General features: G+C 45.0%; 1 protein-coding gene across 7 annotated transcripts in view; it reads right to left on the bottom strand.

Moving 5' to 3' along the window:
- Pnpla7 (patatin like phospholipase domain containing 7) overlaps window positions 1-25,483 on the bottom strand; it is an 81,986-nt gene that overhangs the window by 38,540 nt on the left and 17,963 nt on the right. For 6 of the 7 annotated variants that reach the window (XM_017797651.2, XM_008831185.3, XM_008831184.3 and 3 more), the window contains 8 exons: window positions 19,005-19,133; window positions 17,321-17,401; window positions 15,617-15,743; window positions 14,122-14,262; window positions 6,862-6,962; window positions 6,532-6,678; window positions 1,647-1,724; window positions 678-883 (listed from right to left, as the gene is read on the bottom strand). In XM_017797651.2, coding sequence (XP_017653140.1) covers window positions 678-883; window positions 1,647-1,724; window positions 6,532-6,678; window positions 6,862-6,962; window positions 14,122-14,262; window positions 15,617-15,743; window positions 17,321-17,401; window positions 19,005-19,133 — 1,010 coding nt within the window. The remainder of the gene's footprint in view (window positions 1-677; window positions 884-1,646; window positions 1,725-6,531; window positions 6,679-6,861; window positions 6,963-14,121; window positions 14,263-15,616; window positions 15,744-17,320; window positions 17,402-19,004; window positions 19,134-25,483) is intronic. The other variant, XM_008831186.3, reaches the window with a different exon arrangement.

Genomic DNA, 25,483 nt, shown 5'->3' with positions numbered 1-25,483 from the left:
GGAGATGGAGAGATGGTTCAGCAGTTAAGAGCACTGGCTGTTCTTGCAAAGACCCAGGTTTGAATCCCAGCATTCACATAGTGGTTAACAACTGTCTGTAAATCCAGTTCCAGGGGATCCAACAACCTCTTCTAACCTCCATGGGCACTGCACAACATGGGTGTCATGGGTGTACTCACATACATGCACACATAACACTCATGCACATAAAATAAAAATAAATAAAATATTTAAAAAAGAAAAGGCAAATGAATAGGCCATATCCCTGCACACTATCCTGCCTTTCCACCCAGAACTGGTCTAGTGTGAACAGGCTGAAGGGATGATTAGTCGTACCCTAATACCAGCTCCATCCCCGAACAAATATAGCCACAGAATGGACCAACAAGAGAGACATGACTAGGCAATGTTAGTTACCCACAGAAAAAGCAGCACACGTCAGACATCACAGGCCGGGTGGAGGCCCTCTGAATGACTGATTCAGCCTGTGTCTGGGCACCAGTGCATGTAGTCACCTCGCTGTGACAGAAGCTAAAGAGCCAGGTGAGGTCAGCCTATCCCTGAGAGCCCTGAGGGACAGAGGACCCAGGAAATAGACAGGGAGCAGGACAGAGAGGAGCACAGGAAATGCTCCCAGTACCTCAGAATGGGTCAGAAGAGGGAACAGAGTGACTCACTCATAGAAGTGTGCCTTGGAGATGGACAAGAAGCTGCAGTCTCTGTTGGCTCTGATGGTGAACATTAGGGGCTCACCAGTGAGCACCGCCAGCTGGCCCACCATCTCACCAGGGTGTGTAAGGAACAGGCAGGTATCCTCCAGGCTATCGATCTTACGCTGGTATACATGTAACAGGCCCGAGACCACAAACAAGATATTGACATCCTGACAAAAGCAGAGCGGGGCAGCTTTCAGGAAGATGCATATGACAGCAGTCCCTGATATCCCACGGGCCCAGAACCCAGAGTGGTTGACTAGCCCCACAGAGCTGCACATGGTACAAACAGCTGCTTCTTTGCCTGTTTCTTCTTTATACATAACTTAGTCCTGGGTACACACTTCCACTGAGAACATTATAGCAGTCCTATGGCTCTGTTATTTCGTTGAACAGTGCCTATGCTTTATTATTTATCAGTTACAGGAAAGCTACTATTTCAAGACTCAGATACATGTCTCTCCCTTCTCTACATCCTTCCCCTTAAAGCTCCACATAAATGTCAGCCAATTTTCCTACAGAAATGAAGATGTAGCCCATTCCTTTGAAGTCCTACACAGCCATACTTCTGCCATTCTGTGAAGTCACATATTTTGATCCAACATCTGCCCACTTATGCCATAAAACTACACAGGACCAAGTTTCAACCTGTTTGTACCCATCATAGGACTCTTTCCAGATGCTCATCCTGCCCCAACTCCTTAGCTTACATTAAGAAAGCCAGAGCAGTTGGTACATGCATGGGGAAGCCTAGCACCCAGGCCCTAAGCTGTCTATGGACAGTTGGCTTCGAAGACAGTGCCCAAAGGTCCTGCAGTCTGGTATTAGAATAACTCCCAATGAATTGCCCTCCCCTACACTCTACCTAGCACTGAGCTGCGGGGCTGAGCAGTCCCCTTGACCAACCCTTCAGGACTGATGTATTTCACTCACCTGATCTCCCTGTTTTGACACTATGGTGCCTGCAGGGACATGGAGAAATGCCACCCGATCATCCAACAGGGATGGGTCCTAAAACACAGAACATATTTCAAGAAGTGACATGAAGAGGTACTTTAAGTGAAGGCTCAAAGGATGGGGATCACACAGGCTTAAGACAGAGGCAGTCAGAAACAAGAGTATGGCTATATCAAGTGCAGCTCCAAGGACCAGTCGTCCATTGATATGGATACCACAGCATTCTGCACAAAGGATCAGTGGAGTATAGCAGAGACTGCAGAGATGCAGATCAATATTCCTTAAACTTATATAAGACAGAGAAAAGGTTTAATCTCTGTAAGAAAGGGCAGTTTATTTTATAAGGTTGTCGGCATAAAGGGAAGACAACTAACTGGGACACCCTTTCCATACTCACTACAAAAAACAGCCAACTGCCAAATATAGCAGCATATACCTACAGTCCCAGACACTTGAGAGGCCAAGGCAAGAGGATCGTTTGAGCTCAGTAGTTCAAACCTAGCTTGAGCAGCACAGTGAGACACAAGTCTTTTAGAAAGTCAACTTGGGCTGGGCATGGTAGCATATACCTTTAATCTCAGCACTCAGAAGGCCAAGGCAAGTGGATTTCTGTGAGTTCAAGGCCAGCCTAGTCTACCTAAGGAATTCCAGATCAGCTAGGGTTACATAGTAAGACTCTATCTTCAAAAACTAAAAAGAAAAAGAATGGAAGGAAGGAAGGAAGGAAGGAAGGAAGGAAGGAAGGAAGGAAGGAAGGAAGGAAGGAAAGTTGGGCAACTTAGATAAGTAACTAAGGTACCATCTCCCATCCCACCTGCCAAGTCTGGCTCTTTCACATGACCTATCATGTCAGGAGCAACCTGAAATCCAGCATAACTAGAAATTGTACCTAGGGAGCCTTCAGGGATGGGCCCCTCAGGCAGCACCCAAGGTAGTCCAAGTGCCTGTGTGCACATGGGCCTAATGCCTGCAAAGGTCTAAAAAAAAAAAAAAATCAAAATACTTTAATTCACAATTCTTAGTAGTAGTAAGAAAATAAGAAAGCTCACTAGTCACCTTTGAAAAATGACATACACTAGATCATTAATTTAAACATGCCAACTCAGGCTGAGGATGTAGCTGTGTGTCAAAGCATAATTCAATAGTAGCAATGTACAAGGCCCTGTGTTCCATCCCTAGCACCCCAAATGTAAATAAATAAAAAAACCTACCAAGCCCTAAGAAGAGACCTAAGCTCCACCCCAGGGGGGAAAAACCCCTAGAATCACAACCCTATGACTTGTTTTGGCAAAAACAAGAGGGAGGAAGAAATGACGGAGGAGGAAAGAACCTAACTCAACTCCTATACCAGCTACTAGGCCAGAGAGCCACTAATCAAGTGGGTTCAGTTGTCAGAGAGGATCTCTGAACCTTTGCTAAACTCAAGGGAAGAGCTGCTGGTCCTTCAAGAAGCTTAAAACAACAACAACAACAACAACAACAACAACAAAACTCAGAAAGGGAAGGGAACTCAACCAGCCTAGCATGGAACTCTCAACAACTTTTGGAGTTACTGGGCTAGCCAGGAAGTTGAAGACTAGCTAAGCAGTCTGTTCTGCTATAGGAAGAAGAGTATCATCTTAGGACTCCCATAATGCTAACAGTGAGCCCTCCAATGCCATGACCAGACCCAGAGACACCCTGAGCAAAACCCAGACGGGACAGAAGAGGACAGGCTACTCCAAGGGAACAACCTCTCAGAGGAAGCACTACTAAACATAAAAGGAAATGCCAAGACATTTAGTAAAAACTAGAAACTTCTGTGTGTGTGTGCATGTGTGTGTACCATGGTGCACATGTAGAAGTCTGAAGATAACTTGCAGGAGTTGGTTCTCTCTACCATATGGGTTCTGGGGATTGAATTCAGATCATTAGGCTCCGTGGTAAATGTCTTTACCCACTGAGTCATCTCACTGGTCCTTATTCTCTACATTATTTTTTGAAGCTGGGTGTCTCACTGAACTTGGAACACCTTCTTTCAGCTAGACTTGCTACCCAGCAAGCTTCAGAATCTGCCTGTATCCATCCCTGCTTACCCCTTCTGCCTCAGCACTGGGGTACAGATACATGCAATCGCATGCACCTGTGACAGTCATTCCCCTTCTGAGTGCTGGGGATCTGAACTCAGGTCCTCACATTTGGACAGTTTATCCACTGAGTCATCTTCCCAGCCCCAAACAAGAAACATGTCAATATTGACTACAGATTTCTCTAAAAAATAGAAATTATAGAACTACATAAAATAGGGCTGTCTATAACTCCAGTTTCAGGGGATCTGACGACCTCTTCTGTCCTCTGTGCATGACATAGGTGCACTTACATGCATGCAGGCAATACATATGTATACATTTAAAAAAAAAAACCTATCTAAAATAACCAAAGTTAAAATTTTGATTCACAGCTTTAGTATCAGGTTAGAAACTACAAAAAGAGAACTGATGAATTTAAATAGGTATCTCTACAAATAAAAAAAAGACTTTAAAGCTGGACATGGTGGTGAACTTTAATCCCAGCACTGGGGAGGCAGAGGCATATGGGTTTGAGGCCAACTAGGGCTATATAGTGAGTCCCCATCTCAAAAGAAAAAAAGAAGACTTTATGGGTGCTGAGGAGATGACTCAGTTACTCAAGCGTGAAGACTCCAATTCCCAGAACCATGTAAAAAAGCCAGACATGCATCTGTAACCCTCACATAAGGGGTAAGTAGAGGGGTGGAGTTAGAGACAAGTGGATCCTCAGAGCCTGCTAACCAGACAGTCTAGCTAATCAGTGAGCACTAGGTTTAGTGAGAGACACTGTCTCAAAAGACAAGGAAAAGAGCAATTGAGGAAAAGCTGAAAACACAGCGATTACAGATCATACTCTAGACCATATAGAACAGAGTCCAAGAAAGCAAAAAGCAATAAAACTTTTAGACAACAATACAGTAAAAATGTATGATGTCAGACAAAGGAATTTTTAGAATTAGGAACAGAAAGTACTAACCACAAAGGAGAACACAGGAAATGTCCCTAGATATCACTCAGAAAGAAAAAAAGACAACTCCTAGAGTAAAGTTTGTGATCTAGCAAACATAGACAGCCTAAAACTCAAATTAACTCCCAATAGAAAGTGGGAAAAGGGCCGGGTGCGGTGGCGCACGCCTTTAATCCCAGCATTCAGGAGGCAGAGGCAGGTAGATCTCTGTGAGTTCAAGGCCAGCCTGGTCTACATAGTGAGTTCCAGGGCAGCTGGGGCTACAGGGAGACCCTGTCTCAAAAAGACCAAAAAAAAACAAAAGAAAGTGGGAAAAGGGCTGAGGCTGTGCTTCATATGAGGGACCCCAAGAGGCAACACAGTAAACAGAACGAAAAAGGCATTGAGCTTCACTGGTGACCAAGGAGAACGAGCTATAAAGAAAAAAATCTGCCTCTGCCCTTTTAGAACATTTCTCTAAAATTGAAAAGTTTAGGGACTGAGGCGTGACTCAGTAGCAGTCCTTGCCTAGCAGTCCTTAGTCACACATACATATCAGAGTAAAAGAGAGAAAGTTTGACACTTTTAACTGCTGGCATGATGTGAGCCCTGATTCCTCAAGTTTCTGAGGGAGTTTCTAGTTTCAAGTTTCTAGGCACATACTAAGGGCAAATAACGTGGGCATGCTGACTGGAAACATGTACAAGTGGGTCACCATAAGCCTGCTCATGTGTCCACCTCAGTGTGGGTAACATAAGAACAGAGTTCAAGGTACCGACAGAATGGACCATGAACAGGGACTAAACTACAACTACAGACCACCAGGTGAGCAAGGCACTATGCTAAATACGGGGCAGTCACTCTAAAGAACATACTCAGCATGAGTCACTCAGAGTCTAGAATCAGGTGAAATCGGCCAGGGCATCTGGGGGTATAGCATGCCGCAGAAGATAGCCTCTTCTGGGGAGAAGGGTGGACTAAGGTACGCACAGTGGGTTTGAGGGCTGCTCACAGTCTGCATTCCACCCATGTGCTAGTTTTGTGGATCTTCATTAAAGTGGATTCTCTATACACAAGGTCTTCAAAGGTTTTAAAAGCATTAGGTATGGGGATAGAGGTATGGCTCAGTTAGTAAAGCACTTGCCTTACAAGCACAAAGACTTAAGTTTTATCGCCGAAACCCACGTAAAAAATGCCAGGCATGGGGAGCAAGAAAGATGGCTTAGTGGTTAAGAACACTGGTTGCTCTTGAGCAAGAGAGATGGCTCAGTGGTTAAGAGCACTGGCTGCTCTTGCAGGAGACCCAGGTTCAATTCCAAGCACCCACATGGCAGGTAACTCCAGTTCCAGGGAGACCCGATGCCCTTTTCTGACCTCTGCAGGCACTGCATGACATGGGTGCACTTACATACATGCAGGCAGTACACGCATACACATAAAATTTAAAAAAAAAAAAGCCAGGTGCGGTGGCACACACCTTTAATCCCAGCAGTGGCAGGTGGATCTCTGTGAGTTCAAGGCCAGCCTGGTCTACATAGTGAGTTCCAGGACAGCAGGGGCTACAGGGAGACCCTGTCTCAAAAAGACCAAAAAAATAAATAAGAAGAACACTGGTTGCTCTTGAGGAGGAACCAAGTTTAGTTCCCAGGACCCACATGGCAGCTAACAACAGTCTGGAACCAAGGGCATACCTCCAGGTTTGACTTCCCATTACCTGCAAACCTGGAGAAGGAAGGGGACCATGGTACATATCATAGATAAGCCAGGAAACACCAGAGGGATGCACTGCACAAAATGGGGGCAAGGAAGGAGTAGGCACTGGAAGGTTCAGGAGTTGCCACTACTCTCTCTGAGCCCACACACTTACATCCAGTTTCATCAGGGTGAGGAGGTCCTTTTTGGCAGCTCTGAAGATAGCATCTGTCTTCTCACTGACCCCAGTCTCGTCCCAGGGACTCTCTGAGTAGTGGAAGATAGCAGAGGGGGTCTCTGCAACAATCACATTTTTCTTGGACTTGAGAAAAACAAAGATACAAGTCATCAGAAGAGATGTGATAAAGACCAGATGTGAGTGCAGCCCCATGACCCATTCTCACACTAGTGATGCCAAGTGTGGCCCACACCCTTAAACACCAGTAAAGAGGCTGAGGAAAGCAAAGCCCCAAGAGGAAGATAATGAGCAGAGGCAGGGACCTACCTTGCTGGCCAGAAAGTTCCCAAGGTGCTCATCTGAGTGTGGCATGACCCTGGCACGGTCATATGCCATTCCCAGGTCTGAGGTAGCCCCCTCATGGCCTTCTACAAACAGAAAGGAGACTCAGTTCACCCCCATGCGCTGGCACACATGCACAGGCACAATGAAGTATGCTGAGTGACTAGCTAATGGCACAACTCTGATAAATAAGACTCAGATCTCTAGACAGCAAGGCAATTTTTTTTTTTAAGATGAGTCCATATTGCATTACCATAACAGAACACCAGAGGGTGGTATTTTATAAAGCGAAGATGTTCATTAGCTCACAGTTTTCAGAGGCTGAAAGTCTAAGACCAGCTTGCCCCATGTGATCAGTTTCTAGTGAGGGTGACCTGGCTCCATCACAGTATAGCAAAAGAGCAGAAAGGGAAACGGTCATATGCAGAAAGAGCCAAATGCTTGAAGTACCCTTGCTTTTCAAAAAAAAAAATTACATTTTAATTAATTTATTTAGTGTACATGTCTTTGTATGTGTGATTTAAATATAATTTAACTTTTTTTAAAATTTAAAGATACAACCCTAGGCCGCTGGGGAAATAGCTCAGTCAGTAAAGTGCTTGCCACATAAGCATGAGAACTTGATTTATATCTGCCACACCCATATTAAAAATCAGGCATGTTGATATGCATCTGTAATCCCAGCACTGGGGAGGTAGAGAAGATAGGAAGATCTCTGGGACTCACTAATTAGTCAGACCGGCCTAGATAGTGAGTCCAGGTTCTAGTGAGAGACTGTCTCAGAAAAACGATGGAAATGACATCTGAGGTTGTCCTTTGGCCTCCATAAGTGTACATACACACACATATACATATACATGCATGCGCACATGTGCACACATACACACAAGGGAGTGAAAGTGAGAAAAGAAAGGGAGAGAGAAAAAGGAAGGATGGAAGGAAGGAAGAGAAAGAAAGACAGGCAAGGGAGTTGGATCAATCTGAAGCCAGGTTGTGGCAACACAGGCTCACTGTTTTTCTGGTGAGGGGAGCTGGCTTTCTGGGTGGTAGGGGAAGCACTCAGGTTCCTCATGTACATCCCTGAACATCAAGCTGCAGTGGTCACGCATGGTCGTCCAATAAGGTATAAAGCCAGAAAGTAAAATTTAAGAACCCATAATCACTGAAATAACTAGCTCCAGGGGCTGGAGAGTTGGTTCACAGGTTAAGAGCAAGTACTGCTTTTGCAAAGGACCCAAGTTTGGTTCCCAGTACCCATATCAAGTGACTTACAACCACTTATAACTCCAGTTCCAGGGGAATCTGATGACTCTAGACTCGATGGGCAAATGTACTCATATGTACATGTGTATGTCCACACATACATAACTTAAAAAATAGGGGTTGGGTATTTAGCTCAGTGGTAGAGCACTTGCCTAGCAAGCACAAGGTCCTGGGTTCGGTCCTCAGCTCCAAGAAAAAAGGGTCTTTTTACACAGTGGTGAAAATAAACTAATTAGGTCAAAGCATCATATCGGGACTCATGAGCTATGACGGTCTCTCTCACTTGTGTCCCCACAAGAGGCCACTGTCCAAACGCAAACAAGCAATAACTCCAACTACAATAGGAACCATTTAACCCTTTCTCTTTTCAGTGTAATTGCCATTGTGTTTCATTGCAGCTGAACTCATGTAAAGTTCACAGGGAGAAAAGTGATATGGAGGGTTATAAAGTGAAAGAGGAATAAGGAACGAATCGAATTTTATGAAAGCGCAGTCTCTTCTCAGACACAAGTACTCAGAGGCCTTGCTTAGGAAACAGAAGGATCAGACCTGTGGTTCAGAAGCTAGATTCTCCAGGTACCTGGGGCATTTATAGAAGCTCATCAGGGGCAGCAGGCAAATAAATGGAAATTCCAGGCATGGGCATGTCTGTTTTCATTCACTTGATATTGTTACTTATAGACAAAAGGAGAAAAAAGTCAGCACTAAAATGAGTTAAAACTCAGGGCTGGGAGATTGGAGAGATGGCTAAGCAGTTAAGAGCACTGGCTGCTCTAGCAGAGGACCCATTTGGTTTCCAGCAACCACATAGTGACTGACAACTCTCCGTAACTCCAGTTCTAGGGGATCCAACAGCCTTTTCTGACTTTCGTGGGCATTGCATGACACGGGTGCACTTACCTACATGCAGGCAATACATGCACACACATAAAATAAAAATAATAAATTAAAATTTTTTTAAAAGTTAAAAAAAAACCTTCTATTTGTTAAAAAATACCAGTAAACAATGAAAAGTAATGCTGGAGAGATGACTCAGCAGCTAAGAGCAACGCCTGCTCATACAGTAGATCCAGGTTTGGTCCCCAGCACCCACATAGCAGCTAACATCTCTAGTTCCAGGAGATCTGATGCCCTCTTCTGGTTTCTGTGAGCATTGCACACATGTAGTGCACTTACATACACGCAGGCAAAACACATACACATAATATAAAAATAAATACATCAAAAAAAAACTTTAAAAAATAGTGAAAAGTAGGTAAAAAATATTTTTTAAATATTCTATTTACTATTTTTATTTTATGTGTATGAGTGTATTGCCTACATGCAAGTAAGTGCACCAATGTCATGCAATGCCACACTGGAAGCACAGTCTGTCAAAATACAAGATTTGAGTGAGAACATAAAACCCAAATTACCAGCCAGATGTGGTGGCACACGCCTTTAGTCCCAGCACTCAGGAGACAGAGGCAGGTGGATCTCTGTGAGTTCAAGGCCAGTCTGGTCTACTTAGTGAGTTCCAGGCCAGCTAGTGCTACAGGGAGACCTTGTCTCAAAAAAACCAAAAACAAACAACAAAAAAAAACAAACAAAAACTGGAGAGAAAACAAGGTTATCCCAGTAGAAATGGAAGGTGCAAAAGATGGAATTGAAAAATAAAAGGGAAAAGTGCCTGATCTGGCCTCCATCTCAAGTAGGGGCTGAGATCTCAGCAGACCGCCTGAGTGCCTGATCTGGCCTCCATCTTGTGTAGGGACTGAGATCTCAGCAGACCACCTGAGTGCCTGATCTGGCCTCCATCTTGTGTAGGGGCTGAGATCTCAGGCCTGAGAGCGCCTAGATCTGGCCTCTACAGGTGGATGAGCTTCCCCAAAGCTTCCCCAAAGCTTCCCCAAATCACAAAATATCCAACCCCCTAACTGGGATTACAGGAGGCCCTTCCCACACCCCCAGGGCAGACCTCTGCCCTAAGGTAGGGTAAGGCTGAGACCTTAGCAGACAGCCTGAGAGTGCCTGATCTGGCCTCCATCTCATGTAGGGGCTGAGATCTCAGCAGACAGCCTGAGTGCCTGATCTGGCCTCCCCTGGTGTAGGGGCTGAGAACTCAGACTGCCTGATATTGCCACAAACAGGCCTCCCCTTAGGGAACTTCCCAAATTGTGCTCTGAGTACCGGCTAGCAGGAGTCCAAATGTTAGAGTGAAGCCTGAGTGTACCTGACAGGAGCCTGACCTGGGCTTCTGTTGGAGCTCCTGAGTAGCTGATCTGAAGCCACCAGCTCCCTCCAAAATAAAATCTGAGAGAACCTGAAACCTAGATCAACCAGCTTTACATAATCAATAAAAAAAACAATCAAGGCACACCAATAATACAAACAGAAGCAAACCTCAACTTAACAAAAGAAAACTTGATTTTCATACCAGAATCACAAACAACAAAAGAAATTCACATGCCAAAATCACAATAAAAAAATAATAAAATGGAAGCCAAAACACTACGCTCCCACCAAACTCCACCAGTCTTGTAGAGTTCTACAAGGAGAATCCCCTAGAGATAACCCAGGACACAAAATTTAAAAGAACAATCATAAACATAATCAAGGGAGAAACTCGAGATAAGCTGACTAGACTAGACTCCGGTGGATGAACTTGCACTGAGGGACATCTGGGTACACAAACTTGATTCCATAGGCTTTTTTTTTTTTTTCGTCATTTTGAAACAGGGTCTCCTCCCTGGCCTGGAACTCCCTATGTAGACCAGGCTGGCCTCTCTCAGAAATCTGTTTGCCTCTGCCTCCTGAGTGCTTGGGATTAAAGGCATGGGCCATGATGCCCAGCTTGACTATACACTGTTAAAGGGTGGACTTTATAGTGTATGAACTACCTCTAAGAAGCTATTACTTATTGCACAACACAAGTGCACTTACCTACATGCAGCAATACATGCATACACATAAAAAGGTCAGCCTGGTCTACATAGTGCGTTCCAGGACAGCTGGGGCTACAAGGAGACCCTGTCTCAAAAAGACCAAAAATAAAAAATTTTTTTAAAAAGTTAAAAAAAAAAAAAAAAAAAAAAGAAGCTATTACTTAATCCCAGTACTCAGGAAGCAGAGGCAATCAGATCTTTGTGAGTTCGAGAACAGCCTGGTCTATATAGTGAGTTCCAGGCCAGCTGGGGCTACAAGGAGACCTTGTCTCAAAAAAAAAAAAAAAAAAAAGATGGACATGGTGGCACATACTTGTAATCACAGCAAGAGCTCAAAGCCAGCCTGGGTTAGAGTGAGAACCCTCATCTTAAAAACAAAATAAAAAACAAAAACGATTACTTTGAGAAGAAAAAAACACTTAGATTTGGAAACCTGACACCTAATGAAGCAAGCATTTAAAAAAGCTAGCAACTGTTTCATTAAAGATATTTGGTAGACTATCACTATATAGAATATGACAATAAATTTCCCATCTCACATGTGGTTTATGCTGTATGAGTGAACTACAGAAGAATGAAAGGCCTCAATATGGAAATTAATAGAAAATAATCTAGAAGAACATATGTATGAGCCAGGAATATGCAAAGACTAAGTAAAACATAAAAAGCTAATCACGATGTGCCGAATGGCTAGTTAGCTTCTCTCTCTCTCTCTCTCTCTCTTTCTCTCTCTCTCTCATTGTTGGTGTTGTTGGGTTTTGAGACTAGGTCTTTCCAGACTGGTCTTAAACTTATCACAATTTTCCTGCCTCAGCCTCAGAAGTAGTAGGATTACTGTGCCCAGCAAACAGCTGGTTTTTACTAAAGGAACATTGAGATTTCAGCTGAGTGGAAAAGACCCCTGGGCTAAGTTTTCTGGCAGTCAGAAACAGGAGAAAGTATTTGCAACAATTGAGACATAAAGAGGGAGCCATGTGTGGTGGTACACACCCAGAATTTCAGTTTGTACGAGACTAAGACAAGAGAATTTCCAGTTTGAGGCCAGACTGGGTTACACAGTAAGACCCCATCAGAAAAAAAAAAAAAAACAGGCTAGAAAGACAGCTCAGTGGATAAGAGCAGGTACTCCTCGCATAGAGGACTTGAGTTCAGTTCTCAGCAACCATATCCAGTGGCTCAGTCACCTGTAACTCCAACTCCAGGAGGATCCAGTGCCTTTGGCCTCCAAGGTCACCCACACATACACACATAATTAAAAAATAATAAAGAGCTGGGCATGGTAGCACGCGACACCTTTAGTCCCAGCACTTGGGAGGCAGAGGCACGCAGATCTCTATGAGATCAAGGCCAGCCTGGTCTACATAGCAAATTCCAGGCCAGCTGGGGCTACAGGGAGACCCTGTCTCAACCCCACCCCCCCCAAAAAAACCAAAAAACCAAATAACAAAAATAAATCTTTAAAAAAAAAAAAAGAATAACGTAGGATCTCCACTAGAGCATATAAAGAACAAATGCACCAGGGCTAGAGAGATGGCTCAGCAGTTAAGAGCACTGACTGCTCTTGCAGAGGACCGGGGTTCAATTCCCAGCACCCACAGGGTGGCTACGAACCGTCCTTAACCTCAGTTCTAGGGGAATCCGAAGCCCTCTTCTGACCTCTGCGGCATTGCACAACATGGGTACACTCACATACATGCAGGTAATACATTCATACACATAAAATAAAAATAATAAATATTGCCAGGTGTGGTGGCGCACGCCTGTAGTCCCAGCACTTGGGAGGCAGAGGCAGGCAGATCTCTGTGAGTTCAAGGCCAGCCTGGTCTACATAGTGAGCTCTAGGCCAGCTAGGGCTACACGGAGACCCTGTCTCAAAAAGACCAAAAATAATAATAATAATAAATTTTTTTTTAAAAAAGAAGAACCAATGCACAATAAAACAAACTCCAGAAACCATGTAGAACAAAAAGGCCATCTTCCAGGTGTGGAATCGGATTGCCTTTAATTAATCAGGAAGCCACGAAGTTGCCAGTTACTCACGAACAACACACAGCAAAATCAGAGGTGATGAGTGAGCCAGCTGGGGAGGAGCATGGCTGCACTGTTCTGTGTAGCTCAGTTGAACTTGTGGGGCTGCACACATGGGCCCTTAGGCCAACAGCACAACTGTAGGCTGTGCATCTGTGCATTGGGTGCTGGTCATAAAAGACAGGTGCTGGTCCCTATGGGATACAAGTGTCAGGAGGAATTAAGAAGGAAGGAGAGGGGGCTGGAGAGATGGCTCAGCGGTTAAGAACACTGTTCTTGCAGAAGACCCGGGTTCAAATCCCAGCATCCACATGGCAGATAACAAAGGTATGTAACTCTAGTTCCAGGGGATCCAACAGCCTCTTCTGTCCTCCGCGGGCATTGCACAACACGAGTGCTCTTACCTACATGCAGGCAATACATGCATACACATAAAAAATAAAAATAATAAATAAAATATTTTTTAAAAAAGAAGGAAGGAGAGAACAAGTAAGTGCTGCATACTAACTAATAGCAATGTGGTCTGCCCACTAAAAGGAACAACAAAGACTGCATGAGATCCAGCAAGCTAAGCAAAACAGAGACAGGGAGGATGGAAAGCAGTGCATTAGGTTGCAAACAAGAGGAGGCTAAGGCGACATAAGGCATGTCAGTCTGTAGTGTGAAATCCCAGCAGAGGTGAGTCTGATACTGGAGAACGGGCCAGTGGTGGTGGGAGAAAGGGGAAGTAGGTGGGTGTGGAGCCTAGAAGGGAAGTATCATGCAGAGGGCTGATAGAAGAAGGCAACATGCAGAATTTCCCAGGACAGATAAAGCATCATGACACCCATTAATGCCTCAGTCGCAGGGACAGTGTGCAGGTGCAGGTTCCACCAGGCTACAGGCTCTTGTCCAGTCATAAATGGCACCAAGTTCAGGGTGCCCATCTCTGGGCTGGACAAGATGATGCTGTGAGAAGAAATAGCTTGACTCATCCCTTAGACACACAGATCCTGTCATTAGCGCCAGGTGTAGTAGTGGGGACCTTTACCTTGGGTGGCCGAAGGGTCAGGGCAGCTTCCCTGGGACTGTCTGAGCTCATCTGCAATCTCCCGATGGGTGGAAGGTAGAGGGACAGAGCAGCTCCTCTTCAGCAGAGGCCCAGAGACCACTGGGCAGCTGCCCCCATGATCTGGGAGAGAGAGGTGTGAACCACCCCCGCCCTACATGGTCCAGTGTCTGGCTCCAGCCACTATAGACAGCTCAGAAAACAGAGTCCCTATAATAGCACAGGATCCAAAGACAGCCCTCTGAAGTGCCCTGTGAATCTGCAGATAAACTACCCAATAGGGCCCTCAGGCCATCTCACTCTTTGCACTTACCAGGAGAATGTTAGCTCATATTGGTCCTGCTCTACTCCCTCTAACCCTGCAACTCTCCAGGCCATCCTTTCGCATGGGCCTCCTGCTGCTGTCAAGTGCTTTGAGGGTAAACCCTGAACCAGGGAATCTGCTGGTTGCCCCCTTTTCCATAGCCTTTTTCTGTCAAGGTGACCATGACCACACCTGGTCTAAACCATGGTCTTGCCCACCACACAGGACACTATCTGCTGCAGGTCTGTTTCTAAAGAGGTCTATGAACCTCCTCATCCCAGGAGAGCTGCCCTGAGCCAAGTTCCTTGGAGAGGGCAAGCCCCAAGGCTCCATCATTTAATGCTGATCGAAAGTTCAGAGAAGAAAGCACTACTGAGGAAAAATACTTAAATGACACATATTCTATAATACACTTCTGGGGAAAACCAGATCAGCCAGAGATGCGTTTCAAGGCCACTAATGTGCAAAGTCTCATCCTAGGTGGAATCAAATGGGCAGTTCCAGTCTACTTCACACACTTAATTTCACATATACTTTTGTTAGCCACCTGGAACCCTTTTCATTATAGAATGGACTATAAAAACACTGAAGGTATCTCCTTTCTGTCAAGGTGGCTTTATGGTAATGATGCAACATGGATCACCTACAGGCAATGTGTGAAGTTCAAGTATTCCTGGATAGTTTATTTCCAAGTCCTACTTGCTCTCAGAACTAAAAGCAGGAAGACAAAGCTAAGAACCCCTCTCCTGAACAGCATTCCCCTGAGGCAAGTTTCTCACCAGGAAGCAACAAAAATGGACAAGGAGATTCTTGGACCCATGCAACATGGCCTGGGGCAAGGGAGGTTACCTGAGGGAAGCTTATGAGACCTAGGAATAATGACATAATCCAGAATCATGTATGGAAATCTGGGCATATGTGAGGGGAAGTGAAAGAGGAGAGGAGACCTGGGAACATGTGAAGAAACCTGGGACTGTGTAAAGATATTTGGGGGCATACAAGGACCTGGGGGCAGGTGAGGAAGTGTAGGGGCATGTAAGAAGACCTTGGAGCAGGTGAGGAGATCTCAGGGATAGGTGAAGAGACCTAGGGCACATGAGAAAATCTGGGGGTGGGGGAAGAGGGTGAGGTAACTTGGACAGTGGAGAGAGAAGGCTCTGACTGGGTCAGTACCTGAGTCACAAGATTCCAGGGATCGTGGGAGCTTCTCAAGTCGCTCCTCCAGGCCACAGGACATCTGCCTCTTGGCCCGTCCAGATGCCACACTGGCTACTGATAAGAGAGGGATGGCTTGGCTCTCCTGGGGGATAAGAAGGAACATTAGATCTGCTCCAGGGCCAGGGGTTCCCTGGGTGCCCTACAGGCACACTATCAGAAGAATTCAACTATGTCCCAACTATGAAGAAAAGGACAACAACCACTATGGACTTGAGGCAGATCAGAGGATGGGATTGTTAAAGCTCAGCCTCTAATTCTGCATCCAGTCAAAATAACAGCCCACATGGTCAAAAACCTCAATTCTTCATAAGGAGGAAAAAAATAATGCGAAGCATAAAAGGATATTCCCTGAAATACCAGCTACTGAGCATAACAAACCCTAAAAAGTCACCAAAATAAGGAAGGACATTATAACTCAGAGGTACCAAGTATTTACTGATTCTCAGGAGTTCTGTGGGGGCTTCACTTGTATGCTCCACAGTAACTTCCTGTGCCCTCTGATAGAATGTGTAAATTGCAAGAGAGTCATAAGCTTCCTTACATAAATTCCTCAAGGTAGCGAAATGGCCCAAATTGGCAGCTTGGCCTTTGATCAGGCCTTATCAACTAACTGGTCACTACCCTGGCTGACAGAGACTGGCTACAGGGGCACTTAACTCCTGCTGTGCCATAGCCTGCTCTGACAGCCAATCTTAACTGATCACTACAGAGACTGTTTACAGAGTCAACCTCAAATACCCAAGGGACACCGATGCCTGACACCTGACACTGAGCAAATTCCTACAGCTGCCTTCAGCAGAGTCCCTATATAAATCCAGATTGTTCTGCTTATATTTGCTGATGGCTATATCCATGGACAAGATACCAGCTCTTTGCTATGGTCTCCTGAATTAAAGAAGACATATTCTTTGACTGTTGCAGGTCTGGCTCTTGTCATTTCTTAACTTTAAACTCCTTCATTTTTCTGTTCTCTGAAATCTAACACCCTCTACCCTCTAGGTGCTTGGCCTTGCTTTGGGTGTAGGGACAGAGCAATGAATGAAGAAGCCATTGGCTTCATTCTTACCAAGCCTTTCTAGGTGGGAACTAGTCTTTTCCCATTTCACAGACTGTGTCTGGCCAAGGTTACACCAGGAGGTGCAAAAGTCAGGATTCAAGACCCTAGTACCCTTGGCAATGCCCTACACCTTCGCAACAAGTCACAGTTCAGTCTCAGATCAGTTTGGTGTTCATCAAGGGCAGGATGCAGAGCCAAGTGCTAGCAAGAAGAACCTGAGGGACAGGAGTGATGACTCAGCCCACAGCCTCAGTATCTGGGCACAGGGTAAGGGAAAGCTTGGTCCAGGATTAAGCACCAGATTCTTCTAGAATACCAGTCTTAGGGTCAAAATAGAGCCACTGGCAAGTAACAAAGAAGGACAAGCTCTCTAATGTTTGAAAAGTCTACCTGTCCCAATTCTTGGCCCCCAAAAGAGTCATTCAATATACCAGTCTACCTCTGCTTAAGCAAGAAAATAAACACCTCCTAAAGTCCAAAGTCTTGATAACTCACAAGTAAGACCACTGCAAAACCGCTGTGCTCACTAGCACAGGCAGAAGAGCAATGGGGAGAGCTGATACCCATAACAACAGTGGGACATGTAGGTGACCTGCACTCACGGGGTTGAAGAGCTCTGTGGTCAGTCCCAGGTAGTTGTACAGAGCCAGGAAAGTCACCCGCTGCAGCCGAACCATGATGATCTACAAGAGACACCAAAGCATGAGTAGTCCAATCTAGCACCAGCAGTGACACATGGGCTACCCACTGAGCACCACAGCACAGGCCACAGACCACAGCTCACCCTTTCCAGGGCGCAATAACCCACCATCGTGGAGCAGGGTGTTAAGATGAAGTACAACGTGGGACACATAGAAATTCTGTAATATTTTCAGTTTTATGCAATAAAACTGTACAAGATGGGACACACAGAAATTCTGTAATATTTTCAAGTTTTATGCAAATCTTTTATGCAAATTACTCTAAAATAAAATATTAAATAATAAAATTTAAAATTTCTTTTGGGGGAATAGGAGATCTGAAAGTCCCTGCAGAGTTATGGATATTAATTTTGGGATGTTGTATTTGAGTGGGTATGTGTATATCCATGTGGAAGACAGAGGTAGTGTTCCTCAGGAGTCATCCACTGTACTTTTTGACACAGAGTCTCTCACTGGGACCTGGGACTCACTGAAGGCTAGTCTGGATGGCCAATAAGCAAGTCCCAGGGACCCACTTGCCTCCAACTCCCCAATGCTGGAATTATAAGCACATGTGCATTCAGCTTTTTTTACATGCATTCCAGGAATCAAACTCAGGTCCTTATGCTTACAAGACAAGCACGTTACTGACTAAGCTACTTCCTCAGCTGTTTCTTTTTTTCCCCCACATTACTGGGGGGAGGGCAATGGATATGCTATAGCATACATGTAGATGTCAGAGAACAATTTGCAGTGCTCAGTTCTCTCCTTCTACCATGTGGGTTCTGGGGATTGAACTCAAGTTCTCAGGCTTGGCAGGAAGAGCCCTTACCCACTGAGCAATCATGCTAGTCCATTTTTTATTTTTTGAGGTAGAGTCTTGCTGTGTAGCTCTGGCTAACCTAGCACTTGCTATGTATCCCACCCAAGCTGGCCTTGAACTGAGGGCAATCTTTCTGCTGCAGCTTCCCGTGTGCTGGAATTACAGTCATATGCCCCTATGTCTAGTTTATGAATATTCTTTTCTTTGAGAGTAGCTCTAGCAGGCCCAGAACTCACCCATAGAGTAGGCTAGCCTTGAACTTACAGGGATCTGCCTGCCTCTGACTACCTCTGCCTCCCAGGTGCTGGAATTTAGGATGTGCACCACTATGCCCAGCTCATAAATATTAATTTTTATTGTAAAACATGCCACAATTTTAAGTTTTTTATTACATTTATTTATCTATTTATGTGTGTGTTTGCATACATGTGCCATGGTAGATGTATGGCAGTCAGAGAATAACTTGTAGCAGTTGATTCTCTCCTTCCTCTATGTGGGTCCCAGGGATCAAACTCGGGTCGGTACTTGGCGGCAAGTACCTTTACCTGCTAAGTCATCTCGCCTACCCTGTTACAATTTTTTTTAAAAAACAGCACTTCCTAGAATCCACATCCCAGTAGTTCTGCCAGTAAAGCCAGTTAAAGTCTCTGAATTCACCCACATGCTGAATATAGAAGTGATACAGTGAATCTGGAACAGCCCTAGTGGAATCCATGCCAGTTCCCAGCTCTGGTGCCTGAGATGGACACAGCAGATAGAAAAGTCAGTCAAAAAGAAACTTACCTGCACCACCCTCACCAAAGTTTCTGGGTATTTCTCAAAGACTCCTTGAAAGGCTGCTGCAGGAAGCCGTAGAATAGTGGATGAAACAGCTGCACGAGCGGAAACTGCTTTGTAGGATGCAATGTGACCCTACAACAACAACTTGGTCAGTCCCACATCAGAGACCTACAAAGCTGCTGGAGAATTGTCACAACCCATAGAGGCGCCTGGAGGACCCACCTGACCACCACTCACACAGCTGTGATCTTCCCAAGCATGCTGTGGACACTGGTAATTTTGGTGCAAACCAAAATCTGTTACAGTAATCCACAGCAAAGGGCTAGACATGGCCAGTCCCACTGATCCGGCAAGCTTACCAGGTGATGATTTTGCATGTTCTTTCCTGAAACTCACAAGGCCTGGCTCTCCAATGTCCCACTCTATCTGTAGACCCTTGCCAAAAGACCCAACCCATATATACTTCCTGAATGGGTCACTGAGAGTAGGAATCACTACTGTCTAACAGCCATGTGACAGTGGCCAAGAACTCACCAGACCTGCCATGTATACTCCCAAATCCCCAATGAGGGAGGGGCGAGGTTGCTTCCAGGGTGTGGCAACTAGAAACATGCTATAAATACACATATATAGGCTTCTATATTTGAATTTCTTGCTAAATACCTGGAAATAGGATTCCTAGGTCATATGTGTATTCTTTGTTACTACAAACAAACAAAAAACCCATCAAGTTGCTTCCCCAGTGGCTGCACTATTCTACATTCTCACCAGTAATGAACTGAATTCCTGTCTTCAAAGCACTTGCTACTCTAAGAGTCAACGTTCAGCTGATCTGCATCCCTGGTTCCTGAGGACCCTAAAAAGTTCCTGCACAACAAAAGTATCTGTTTTATCATAGTGATGGGCCCCTTGGACCACATTTGAGTTTGTGCAGGTTAACAAGACAGTAAGACTCAAGATAGTGTCAGGATATATGTGGCTGCTTGGGGACACTCCACCTGAATAGAGCCAGGGGCATCAGGCCCAACATCCATCTCCAGGAGGGACAGAAACTGGAGCTGGGTTTTAGCTTGTAGCTGGCTAGAAAGTAATCAATTGTGCTTGGAACCATAGCTGAGTGAGCTACCCCAGCCAGTAATGCACATCAGTGTAAATCATAAGACAGCTCACATGTTGAGAACCTCACAGACCTTGTAGGGCCCTCTCCTTTTGTCCAGTCCTGATTTTTGCCCTTTATAATAAAACCATCAGTACAGTGCATCATTCTAGAGGTTATTCAATCAGAGAGGTCATGGGTACCCCAATCTTTCAGCTGAAGTGGGGTAAGTCTTTGTAGGGGACATGCCCTAAACTATGTGCTTTGATCAAGTTCTAACAATATAAGAACTGCACTGACGCCAGTATCTTTTTGCTCTAACCATTCAGATGCAGTGCCATCTCACTATGGTTTTAGTTTTCATTTCTAAAAAGACTACTGATGTGGTTTATATTTCACATGCTTATCTGAAACCATGAACCACAGTGAAGTGTCTATTAAAATATTTTAATCTAAGCTGGGCATGGTAGTGCACGCCTGTAGTCCCAACACTTGGGAGGCAGAGGCAGGTAGATCTCTGTGAGTTCAAGGCCAGCCTGTTCTACATAGAGAGTTCCAGGACAGCTGGGGCTACAGGGAGACCCTGCTTCAAAAAGACCAAAAAAAAAAAAAAATTTTTTCATTTGTTTTCAGAGTTCTGTGTGATCTGACTTTTTATCTTCTTGTTTGCACAAAGCTGAAGTTTTAAATTTTGTTGAAGTCTAATTTATTAAGTTTTTCTTTCACAGATCATACTTTTAGTACTATTTCTTTAATATTTTATTTGTTATTTTTATTTTATGTATATTAGTGTATTGCCTGCATGTGTGTAAGTGCACCGTGTTGTGCAATGCTCTCGGAGGTCAGAGGAGTTGCATTCCCACTGGCACTGGAGCTATAGACAGTTGTTAGCCACCATGTGGGTGCTGGGAATTGAACTCAGGTGCTCTTAACCACTGAGCTATCTCTCCAGCCCCTTTTAGTACCATTTCTAAGAAATCTTTGCACAGCACAAAGTAACAGATTTTCTTCTTTTTTTCTTGAGATAGGGTCTCCCTATAGCCATTGCTGGCCTGGAACTTGCCAGGCTGGCCTTGAGCTCACAAAGATCTGCCTGCCTCTGCCTCCCAGTGCTGGAATTAATGACGTGCCCCACCACACCTGGCTTCTTCACTATTTTTATGCATCATCAACCTCAGATGATGGTCCTCAAAGTTTGTCTACTTTAGGCTTTTTTTTTTGAAACAGGTCTCTCATTGAGACCTGGGAATTTGCCAATTTGGCTAGACTAGCTGGCCAGTGAGACCCAGGGATACTCCTAGCCATCTCCCCAGCAGTGAGATTACAGGCATGTGTCAAAGACCTGCATCCTCTCCCCAGATGCATGTAATTCTGCCCCAGCTGCATGTGGTCTCAGGGCTGTGAGTGTTTAGAGGGTAGACGGTTAACTGAGGAGCAGCTTGCTACTCCATTTACATAGCTATGGGGATGCTGACATCCAAGCTGGGATGATGCAGTCCATTGAGGTTAGACTGTGAAATGTCCCTCAGAGTCTCATGTGTTTTGACATCTGTCCCCAGATGGTGGCACTGTTTGGAAAGAGGTCACTGGTGACAGGCCTTGAGGTCCCACTTCCTGCTTACTCTCCTCTTCCTGACTTCTGATACAATGTGACCAGCTGTCTCTCTGCTCCTGTGGCCATGTCACAACTCAAACAGCAAACCAAAATAAACTCTTCCTTCCTCAAACTGCTTCTTGTCAAGTAGTTTGTCATAACAGTGAGAAAATAACTAATATACAGCAGTTGAGGAGTGACCCAGGCCCTGTAGGTAAACCCAATAAATTCATTGGTTAAGCAAGCTACACTTGGGTGGACTCTTTGGTCTGTGATTGTTACCCTATCTGAGCTAACTAGATGTTTGTTCATGTCTCCCTAAGAAAAACTTATACAACACTACAATCCCTCTTTTTTTTTTTTTTTTTTTTTTTTGAGATAGGGTCTCCCTGTAGCCCCAGCTGTCCTGGAACTCACTATATAGACCAGGCTGTCCTCAAACTCACAAAGATCTGCCTGCCTCTGCCTCCTGAGCGCTGGGATTAAAGGCGTGCACCACTACACCTGGCTACAATCCCTCTTTTTATTGTTGTGTTTAGAGCTTGTAGGCTTTCTCTGGAAGGTTGGTTTTTCAGCTGTTGATGTGTTGTAGAATTATCACACCAGTTAGGTTCACACCATAGCCTATGGGCAATGGATTCCAATCTCTCCATTTCAAAAGCCTTGCTTCTGATCACTCAAGAATTTGTCCATGATTCAAGCTGAGGTTTGCACATTAATCCAATTTTCATTGCCTTTGCTATCCTGCTGGGGGCTTCTCTTGAGATTTAAAGAGGCTCATGGAGAGAATCAGTAGATCTTTTGTTCTCATCAAATACACATGCTCATCCTGGATCTTTAAAAAAGGTACAAATAGGGGCTAGAGACGGATCAGAGATTAAGAGCACTGGCTGCTCTTGGAGAGGCCCCCAGTTCAGTTCCAAGCACCCACATGGCTTACAATCTTCTAGAACTGCAGTTCTGAGATTCAATGCCTTCTTCCTCTGTGGGCATTATATGCTCACACATGTAGGCAAAACACTCATACAGATAAAATGAAATAAATCAAAAGAATTTTTAAAGATACAAATGGTCATCTCTCCAAGAACAAGGAAGCCAGGACCATGGGCGTAGCTGTAATCCCAGTATTTGGGAATGAGAAGCAGAAGGATCCAAACTTGGATCCATAGTAATAAGTCTTGGATACATAGTAATACTGTCAAAAAAACCAAGGGTTAAGGGATACATCTCTATGGTAGAGCACATACCTAGCATGTGAAGTCTCTAGGGTTTTTTTTTTTTAATGTTTTATTTTTCTTAATGTGTTTGTGTGTATTGTCTGCATGTAGATAGGTGCATCCATGTCATGCAATGCCTGTGGAGGTGAGAAGAGGGCATTGGATACTTTGGAACTGAAGTTATGGATGGTTGTTAGCCACCATGTGGGTGCTGGGAATCGAACCTGGGTCCTTTGCAAGAGCAGCCAGTGCTCTTACCGACTGAGCCATCTCTCCAGTCCCAAGTCTCTAGGTTTGATTTCTATCCATGACCCCCTCCACCCCACAAAAAATATAAAAGCAAAAAGCAAAAAATACATTAAGAATGCAACAGAATTCCTACTGAAGCTACTAAAAGCAAATGACAGCCAGGAGTATGGCACACATCTGTAATCCAAGTAGAGACTGAGCCAAGAGGACTGCTGCACAGTTAAGGACAGCCCAGGCTACTTGGTGAATTCTAGGCCAGCCAGGGCTACATAGTAAAACTGTCTCAGAAAAGGAAAAAGGACCAGGCATGGTGCTATATGCCTTTAGTCCCACCACTCTGGAGGCAGAAGCAGATGTGTGAGTTTGAGGCCAGTTTGTTTTACATGGTGAATTCCAGGCCAGCCAGTGCTACATAGTGAGGTCCTGTCTCAAAAAAAAAAAGAGGAAGGATGGCTGGGCATGCTGGCACAAACCTATGCTTGGGCAGTGGGGGCAGGAGGTCAGAAGTTCACAGTCATTCATCCTTAAATAGATAGCAAGTTTGGAACCAACCTGGGGTACATGAGATCCTACAAAAATAAAAAGCCTACAGACACTGACTTCTGAGCTCTCAACCCCTAAAGGAAGAAGTCAGCTTACTGTCCTATCTCCTGCACTGATACTCCAATTGACTACCTTGACTACACACATGATGTGTGAACTCAGCTTTTTCATGTGTCTACACACATGTGCACGCACTCACACACACACACACAAACACACATACAGTTTGCACAGTACACATGTAGCGGTCAGGAGACAACATTTGAGACTTAGTTCTCTCCTTCTACCTTGTTAAGGCAGGATCTCTCCTGTTCTATTGCTGTGCAGCTTGCTCCAGGTTAGCTGGCCCTCGAGCTTCTTGCCTATCTTCTTATCTCTGCCTCCTACTTAACTGCTCTTAAGACACAGGAACACAGGGCTGGAGAGATGGCTCAGCGGTTAAGAACACTGACTGCTCTTGCAGAGGACCTGGGTTCAATTCCCAGCACCCACACGGTGGCTACGAACCGTCCTTAACTCCAGTTCCAGGGGAACCTGAAACCCTCTTCTGACCTCCACGGCATTGCACAACACGGCGTACTCACATATATGCAGGCAATGCACTCATACACATAAAATAAAAATAATAAAATATTAAAAAAGGCCAGGCATGGTGGTGCATGCCTTCAATCCCAGCACTCAGGACAGTTGTTCTTTCTTACTTCACATTAGTTCCCAAAAGTGGCATGTTGCCAGCATCTTTCTAAAGACTATCTCTGATCATATCCCTATTCCATTAAAAAGTTTTTGGCCGGGCATGGTGGTACACACCTTTAATCCCAGCACTCAGGAGCAGAGGCAGGTGGATCTCTGTGAGTTCAAGGCCAGCCTGGTCTACATAGTGAGTTCCAGGACAGCTGGGGCTACAGGGAGACCCTGTCTCAAAAAGACCAAAAAAATAAAAAAATAAAAAGACACAGTAACACAGTCTAGAAGAATGGAGGTATGATGGCTAATCTTCATTGTCAATTTGACTAGATTTGGAATCATCATGGAAACACACTTCTGAGTGTGTCTACGAGAGGGCTTCTAGAGAGGTTTAACTTGGAGGGAAGATCCACCCTGAATATGGGCAGCACCATGCCACAGGCTGAGAACTTAGACTAATAAAATGGAGAAAAGGAGCTGAACACCAGTATTCATCTTTTGATGGAATCAAACTAAAGCCCCCCAGGTTAAAGTGGATTCAAATCAAGTCCCCCAGACCAAAGAAGAATATTCAGAACAAGGAAGTAAGAAGTAAAATAATTCTAACTGCTGAGAAAGAGCTGACCTTTTCATGCTCCATACACCCCGAAACATCCCCCCCCCCACTGCTGCCGGTTGCTGCCGGCCCCCTCCCACTGCTGCCGGTTGCTGCCGGCCCCCCTCCCACTGCTGCCGGTTGTAGTTTGTGGTTTTTTCCTTTAAAAGTCACCTGTAAGCTGAGCTCTGGGCTGCTGCTCTTTCTCTCTCTCTGAGTGAGGCAGGGGCTCATCTGCGCAAAGATTAAATCCTCTTGCTTGTTGCATCTCCTGGTCTGAGGACTGAGTTATTGGGGTGCGGCCTCCCGTGGACATTGGGTACCCCAGCCTGGGGGGGGGGTCCTACATTTGGGGGCTCGTCTGGGATTCGGTTGCCCCCAGACCCATTTCCTCAGATCAGCAGGAGGTAAGGACGTCTTGTAGTTTGTCTTGGTCTTAATGTCTGTAAGTCATTTCTAGTATTTCTTGTTCTGGGAACGTTCCGTCTGAACAATTATGCT

This window comes from Nannospalax galili, unplaced genomic scaffold (genome assembly GCF_000622305.1).
Source record: "Nannospalax galili isolate Female #2095 unplaced genomic scaffold, S.galili_v1.0 scaffold35, whole genome shotgun sequence".
Classification (NCBI taxonomy): Eukaryota; Metazoa; Chordata; class Mammalia; order Rodentia; family Spalacidae; genus Nannospalax; species Nannospalax galili.
The sequence above is the reverse complement of the archived record's forward strand: the minus strand, read 5'-3'. Positions and strand labels throughout refer to the sequence as shown.